The following is an 8,465-nucleotide window of genomic DNA, read 5'->3' as shown; positions in this document are numbered from 1 at the left end:
CGGAATTACATTTGTTTTGCATATATTATCATACATGTGTGATTAGGGTTAGGACAATAGTTATGTTATGTATGTATAGTTTGTTATGGTTCAGCAGAATAAATCTGCGTATTGCATTGCCAGACCTGTCTCCACAGCTCACCGTGTGAGTCTGAGCGCTCAAAGCAGCGAGTGTAAAACAGTTTAATTCTTCACAATAAAAGTCCCATTTTTTAAAAGCTTTTATTATGAAGCAGCGACATCAGGAGATGTTGAAAAAGTCATAATATAGAATGTCGAAAAAAAGTCATAGTATAGTATGTATAAAAAAAGTCCTATAGTATGTCAAAATAAGGGATACAAAAGTCATAGAATAGTATGTATTAAAAAGTATAGTATGACGAAAAAAGTCGTAGTATAGTATGACCAAGCATCGCTTTTTGACACGATGGGAGTGAGAAACAACATTTAGAAACAACAGTCCAAGCCAACGTCCTTCTGCAAGTCATTTATTGTTGTAAATACTGTTACAAACATTCTGGCTCTGGTACGGGAATGTAGCTCCAATAGCTAGAACATCACAGAAAAAAAGCTAGCAAATAAATAAACATTGATGCTGCTTTACAGAAAGGGTTTTCTTTTTTAATCTTTAGACACATTGAGAGTTAACGTTTCAGTTACATTCAAAATGAGTGCACTTATAAATACTTGTTAGCCAACCCTGCTGCCTGCCACCAGTGCTTGTTTCCTTGGTTAGCTTCATTGTGTCATGCTAGCCTACAATCCCTGACAGACCATGGAGAGAAAATATCACACATCTTAAATGACCTTGTGCTCTAGCTGTATACTGTATATACATGAATGTCATTTCACACACATTGTTTCCTACATTCCACTCACAGTACAAGACCCTTCACATTGCTTTCTACTGACTGAAGCGCGCCTACAGGCCAACCCAAACACACAAAGCCATTAGAAGTATATACCTTTACATAGTTTTCTATATATTTCATCTATATGTGCGATTTTATATGTCCAGCTGGTTTTTGTTTGAACATGGAGTACATTGGTTGTAATTACACACCACCCACCCACACGCACGCACGCACACGCACACACACACACACACACACACACAAGAAGTAAGAACAGCGTAATCACGTAGCTTTAGAGAAACCCATATCAAAGGTCCAAAAATGGCTGCCGTTGCCCATATTCCATCATGTAAAGTCCAGTATAGTAGTAGTCGTATTAGTAGTAGTAGTAAGGCCAAGATGAACTCCCATCGATGAGGTCAGACAAAAAGCAGTGGGTTTGGAAGTTGGGGGATACATGTTGCTGTTTAGCCTTAAACTTGGAGGCATGTAAAAAGAGAACACAGGTCCTGTTGACATTGCCCATAAGGGAACTAAAAGTTTGGGTGGTGTAGACAGGTACATTCCCAGAGATACAGAGGAGTTGGTGTTGGGTTCAAATGCTTTAGTAAATTGGAGAAAAGAGGCTCTACAGATTCACACAAAATAAAAAGTCCAACATTTAGTAGCCTTTTAAGCTCTTAACTCCGATGAGTCGTTACCACTTTAAACGTCAGTTTAACCTTAATCATCACTACAACACAATCCCTGTTGACTGCATACAGATGTGCACAGCATAAGTCATGTGTGAAGTATATTCAGCCTATTCATACTGGTTTAGGTGTACTAGGATGGACGTGTCCATCATCTGTAACATGAAAAGCCCAATAACATGCTATCAAACAGCTCTGTGATGTGCCACATGAGGACAGTTGGGATTAGTTCTGTTTATCAAACAACTTTAAATGAACAATTTGAGCCTTAAATTAAATAGGATTCAGAAGATTAGATTTGCATCTTACAAATAAAATAACTGGTTCACAAATATACTTTTGCACTCACAAACTAACGCCACTTGAGTCAACATGAAATCTACAGATATTTTCTATGTCTCACAAGCTATGTCCTTATTTAGTTCAAACAATCAGCTCGCCTAGGTTACCCTAACTCTGGCTCGGAGACATTTGTATGTGACTGCAATAACAATGTGAACCACAACATCTTGAATCCTATTTAAAATGTTACACTTTGGCTCTAAATGTTCCATGATTATAATACATAAGCAGAACCGGAGCCACATGAACACTTAGCCAATGATAATCAACATGTTTACTAAGTGGCATGAAAGGCAATGTTTCACAACTTTTAATTAAAGGGTTTTTAATCTACTAGACGGAAGTGTGGCATGATCTAGGGACAACTGGGCCACAGACTTTTACTTTACTAGGTTAACTGTATTTTAAGGGTTATAATTGACCTCATGGTCCATGGAAATGATGTGGAGAACATCCTCAATGAAGGTAAACCTTCATGCATGCATGTTAAAAACATAGACTGTAACATGTTTGAAGAACACACTGCTAACTTCATGCTAGTCTGTGGCATGTGTTCTCAGCACTTTTACTATTCAAAATACCTTCAATTCAAAACAGTGTATAATCAAGAATCTCCACAGGCTCTTGTCAAGTCCACGCCAGTGTTTTGACATGTTTTAGCCCATTACCTTTTCTCCACAGCAGAACCTTCGCTGTTAGAGTTTTTAGAGGCAGCCACTGATTTCCACTGATTCAAAAATTGTCTGAAAATCAGCTGGTAGACTGGAAACCTCAACAACACTAATGCTCACTGTGATGGATTATTTCACCCAAGTTTCAAGTTTTTGCAAGCTGATTTAGTAAAAGATAGAAAGAAAGTTTGAAAATGGCCAGCAGTAATGCAAAGAATATGTGTATTGTAGTAAATGGGATAAAACATGTTACACCAGTACAGTCATTGCATTGTCATTGTATATCCAGTCTTAATAAAATAACCATTCAAATGTGAAAACAAGCTACTGTAGTGTTATTTTGTGTATAAATACACAATAAAAATATCAAAATACACCCAAAACATTAAAATAAGAATAATCTGACTAAAAAGAATCCTATATTAGTTTGTTAAGGTGAACCTGTGGACAGTTTGGTGATCTGAAGACTCCACTTCAGTGACTTCAAAAAAACTACAGCTTTGTCAGAATATAACACACATTGTAAATCAGTCAATGCAACATCTCAACAAACAATTACCCATTCACACATTTGGTTATTAAATGATGCTAAAAGGTGTATGGAGGATGTCTTTGGTGATCACTGTAAATGTCTCTCTGGCATTTACTTCATTAATGGAAAATGTTTTAACCTAATAATTACACTGTTTCTTATGACTTTAATGGTGTGTTAAAGGGTGCATCTGGGCTCAAGTGTTGGTTGTTGGTTAGTGTAAATTCTAAAATAGTGTCCGAGGCCATTATTTACCTCAAATGAATGAGAGAGGACTTTATTCATTATGTTTCATCATATTTTGTTTAGAAGCCTCCATGTTTTCTGATCCGCTCCTTTTTTAATGTGCTGTTAATGCAAACTCAACACGTCCTCCGTGTTCAATGTCTTGATAAATTCAGTATAATGTACATTTTCAATAATTACATCAGTACAACAACAGAGTCAAGCCATACTCCCCACTCTGCTGCTCTCACTGTTTTCACTCTCATTTCCCAGTTCCTATTTCTGTAAAGCTACTGCCAATCCCATCCAGCACCTCCTGGTCCAGTCCCATTAAAAGCCCCCCAGTTTGGGAGTGGACTATAATCTGGACTTGACTAGATAGCTAATATGAAGGACAATTGCCACATGTCTGAACTGGAACTAATGGCCATGGGCTTGACTCGTCTATTCTACTTATTGCTGTCAGCATTACTATGGGCTACTGTGCAAGTAGAGTGCCCTATTTTGTTGAGCTAATTATGTCCCATTTCTCTTTACTATATGGATTAGTCCTGTAGCACTACTGTTTGTTTATGTATTGCTTGTATATTTGTCTTTAAAACATGTAATAAACAGAATTTAGAAAAATGAGTAAAAGAAAAATAATACAAATGAAAAAGCCCACCAGTGACTCAAAGGGCATAACCCCTCCGTTCAAATGTAGGTTTTTGGTGTGAAACATGCAGGAAGTGTAAGTTTCACACACGTGAAATAGAAGCAACTCGAATAATTAAATGTATAAGAACAGTATTTGTGTTATAAAGACAAAGCGAGAGGCTGTGCCATGGCTGTAGTTATGCTGAACAATTAGTGCTGTGGAAATCTTTTTTCGGGGCCAGCCTTTATTTGCCCTCAGCTATCACTTGACAATTTAAAGTAGCTTGTATGTTTGAGTGTTATTGTATCAGAGCAGTGTTTAGGTGGTGTGTGAAGTAAAGTGTACACCATGCATGATGTTGTCCCAGGCTCACTCCTCTCTTGTATATATTACTCCATTAACCACTGTCTTACAATATACAACCAGCAATTAACAGAATATATTTTCTATAGAAGTCAGATTAAAAAGACTTGAGTTCCTGGTAGTGTTTGTGTGCAACACAGTAGGCAGGGTAGTGCTTTACTTTCTCTTTCCCAGTTTCGGGGGAGGAAAGGGACTACAATTCATATCTTGTTACAGTACTTGAGAACAGCCAGGGGTTATTTAGACTCCCATTCCTGCATATTGTGCAAACCCCTGGACATAGGGCCTGGTAGGTCATCAGGTTTGGTGTAAAAGGGTCCCATGAGTCAGCTCTATGTTTGGACACGCTGGTCGGGTCTGTGGTGTATTAGTTTAATGGGGGTATTACATGCTGACTGGAGCTCCTACAGACAGGAAACAAATGGAATGGAAACAACAACTACTGTAACAAATGACTACAGTAGAGTTGGAAAGCTTTGCTGTTTGCAGCGGCAACTCTTCTATAATGCAGCAAACGTGTGGAATGTGACGATAGGGAGTGTGTGTTCACACACTCATTTGTCAGCAAGATTCACATATTCCCTCTGTGGAGAGCTCTGCAAAGAACACCAACGCACAGTACTTAGAGTGGATTACAGCCGCAGGAGGAGAGCTGAAATGCAAGCTTGGTCCCATGAAATGTAGCTACAACATGAAAAAATGGTTGCCTCACATTAATGATTTGGTGGAGGAAATATAACAAGACAGGCTGTGTTCTGCCATTGAAACAGCAGGGCGGCAGAAGTTACACTCAGAGTGTGAAGGTCCACCATCAGAGTTCCCGCTCTTTAAAATAAGGTTTCTAGTGTGTGAAAAGTTCTCATCCTTCTTGTGACCAAAACTGTGTTAGTTGCCTAAACGGAACAGGATACACTTGTGAACCACGAAGAACAGTTGAGGATTGTGGGGCACTACTAAGCGCTTCATAATACATCAGGTGTAAACACCCTTTCATCAATTGTACATTTAGCCAAAGCAGGAAAACAAATCTTTTAGTGACGACTGATTTGGGTTTCTAGTTGAGCAACAGAACAATCGTACTAACAACTCACCGTAGTCCACCAGCTGTGAACAGGAGGGGGCAGGAAGAGTGCTGGGCTGGGCAGAGGTATGTGTGTGTGTGTGTGTGTGTGTGTGTGTGTGTGTGTGTGTGGGGCAGCAGCTGATTAAAGGGTGTGTGAGCTCAGGACTTTGTCTTGTTAAATGTAAACTGGCTGCTCCTGGGCGGTCAGCAGGCGGTACATGGCTGCAGGCATCGTCTTCATGTGGATCTGAGAGTCACAAACACAACAAAGCATTTAATTCATGGAGTCAATTATAGTAAATGCCTTTGAAGATCAAGTGCCAAAGGCTGGCAGTCGCTGTCAACCCTAGACATCCCAGCGGACAGGGGTAACAGCCACTGCTGCTGCTGTTGTAGCTGTTGTAGCTCTCCTTCTACAGAGAAAGACATTTCTCTGTGCTCTCTTGGCAGACAAAGTTAACAAAGTTAAATGACAAAACTAATGTAGAACATCCAAATGAACATGTTGCCACCTGCAGATTAAAGAAGTTTAAAAAGTATATTCCACTGCATGGCTCGGATCGGATTTGGTACCAGGTACTTTTCTTGATTTCATTTGCCATTTAATTTCCACTGCACATAGTACTTTAACCCTTACCCTAACCCTTGGTCGTGCATTGGTAAAGTACCTCTCCTAGCTAACTGGGTCCCTTTTATTGTTGAGTAATCAAGTAAAGATATATGAGAAGTGGCTAAGCTAATCACAATCAAACATACATTTTGAACTCTTCTGATGTGGGACTCTACACTTGGAGGTCAGGGTGGCGTTTTAAGTGTTGAGCTGCTCACACTCTGGGTGCACTGGCATGCACCTTTGGGTGTCATGTAGCTGCTGTTGCTGTTTATAACCAAGTACACAGCACAGTTGAAAGTCCTCACTGCAAAGCCTTTAAGGAGACATCTGATGCTGTTTCTTCTGCTCAGCAACTGAGCTGTGTCATTCACTGCTAATACCTCTAATAATCATATGGCCATGCTGAAGTCATGTGCTAACTGCTGCGTATTACCCCTTGGTTCCATCAAGTAGGAAGTTTCAGTAGGGCTTTGATAAATGGATGTATAATCAGTGCCACGTTGAGCCTCGACAAAACGTAGCAACACGTTTTCTGATACTGAAACGGGGGTGTGTTGAACACCCTGTTGTGTGCTCTGGCTTTTTATTACAACGGGTTTACAGACACGTCTCTGCTGATTGGGTATCACCTGCGACACAGCCAATAAACGAGAGACACGCCAACCAAACGAGAGAAAACATATCTCAAAGCCCGTTGCACACCGTTCAGATGAAGCCAAAAAAGCAACTGCCGCATATAAAAATGACCCGGATGATCGGCACTGCTTTCGCACTGTGCGGCCCATAGAGCAGGCAAACCAATGACCTCTGGTTTAGCGCTCCGCTAGAGTGCGGCTCTTCTAGACTTTCAAAAATGTTATCGATAGTGAAACGAGTCACTTTGTGGGGGTTGTGACCGGTAATTTTTCCCACCCATTGATTTACAGAGGTCTACTTTGCCATGTAAGCCTGTGGGGAAAAGTCTTTTAGGGCCAAAGTATCATGTCCCCGGAGTTGTAATTCCACTATTCACCGCTGTGTCAAATTGGCTTCAAAGCCCGGCGCACTTCCCTGGGGCCTGCTTAGGTGAGCACCAAACAGTGTACTTGCATGCAGTAACTTCAATAAGTGTGTAAAAGGATCCAGATCACAGAGTTTGTTCTGTCTATGTCCAGTGTGATGTCTCACCTCTCCCACAGCGCTGGACAGGATGTGGACAATCTTTTCGTGGGGCGTGGCCACCACACTCTGGCTGTTGATCTCGATAATGCGGTGACCCACTCTGACCCCGCCACGTTCGGCGATGCCACCACGCATAAGGCTACAGATCTGTTGAAGGGACGGATCAATTCTTTTAGAAGACAAATCATATTTTACTAAAGCAATTTAACAGAACTGCAAGAATCATTCCACATAAAAATTGTGCTACCCACAATGCCATTCTGGACGCTGAAGCCCAGCTGGTAGCGGAGGTCTGGCCGTCTGATGAGTACAGTGGTCACTGGGGGACATCTGACGAGGTTTAGCTTGATCCCAGACTGGTTCTTCAGACCCTACGAAAAGAAAGCATATGGAATCAGAGAAATGTGAAAAGGCTGACACATATCTCCTGAGGACTGGAAGTCATGTTTGATTAACATCAACACAATGTCCAAAGAAATTGGCAATAGGTTCATCCAACTGAAAATAATGCACAGGTGGCATCAGACTCCACAACAATTATATGAGTGGAAATTAAAGACTCTGGAGAGAATGGTGCTTCTATCCTACATTTACTTTGAGATTAAGATTGGCGAAACAATATCCAACAAGTTCAAGTCACTGCTAAGCTGTCTAAGCTGCGGGAAAAGCCGCGGTGCCTCTGCAAAATAGTCTCAGGAAGGAACTTGTTTTGGTGGAACATGTGTACGTTCAAAAGTAGTTTTAGTCGTGCAACAGAAAACTCAGATTGGACAGATAGTCTAGCTAGCTGTCTGGATTTACCCTGCAGAGATCTGAGGAGCAGTTAACCATAGTCCTCACAAATCCACCAGAGGTTAGAACGCCAACACAAAGGAAGCCCATGGCAACGGATATCCGGCCTAAAAGAGTGAAATCCGGCGAAATTTCTGTCGCCAACGGAGTAATCCCGGAAGTGGAATATCGGGGATATAGACTATACCTTCCATAAAGCACAACGCTTCTACATGGCAAACTGAAGTCAAAAACTGGCAAATCATTTTCTTCATAAGAAGTCAAATATTGTTATTATCAGCTCCCAGCATATTTCAGAGCAGATACAGCCAAATCATGAAAGCTGTAGCTAAAAATCTTCAATCCTAATTCACATTTTAAAAAGACACTGAAACGGCCACACACGCCTTCACCTTGTCAAATCTGGATTACTGCAATGCTCTTCTTACCTACTTCATTCAAAGAGCCTTTGACAGGCTACAGACTGTACAAAACTCTGCCACATATCTTTACATAACTACAACGTAATGGGATTACATTA

At 40.8% G+C, this 8,465-nt stretch overlaps 1 protein-coding gene across 2 annotated transcripts in view; it reads right to left on the bottom strand.

Moving 5' to 3' along the window:
• Positions 1-5,475: 5,475 nt before the first annotated feature.
• Positions 5,476-8,465, bottom strand: part of apba1a (amyloid beta (A4) precursor protein-binding, family A, member 1a) — a 42,713-nt gene continuing 39,723 nt past the window's right edge. For both annotated transcript variants that reach the window (XM_031300458.2, XM_031300459.2), the window contains 3 exons: positions 7,405-7,524; positions 7,160-7,300; positions 5,476-5,626 (listed from right to left, as the gene is read on the bottom strand). In XM_031300458.2, the coding sequence (XP_031156318.1) occupies positions 5,555-5,626; positions 7,160-7,300; positions 7,405-7,524 (333 nt within the window). In that variant the 3' untranslated portion in view covers positions 5,476-5,554. The remainder of the gene's footprint in view (positions 5,627-7,159; positions 7,301-7,404; positions 7,525-8,465) is intronic.

Source organism: Sander lucioperca, chromosome 2 (genome assembly GCF_008315115.2).
Source record: "Sander lucioperca isolate FBNREF2018 chromosome 2, SLUC_FBN_1.2, whole genome shotgun sequence".
Lineage (NCBI taxonomy): Eukaryota > Metazoa > Chordata > Actinopteri > Perciformes > Percidae > Sander > Sander lucioperca.
This window is presented reverse-complemented; position numbering and strand designations above follow the sequence as displayed.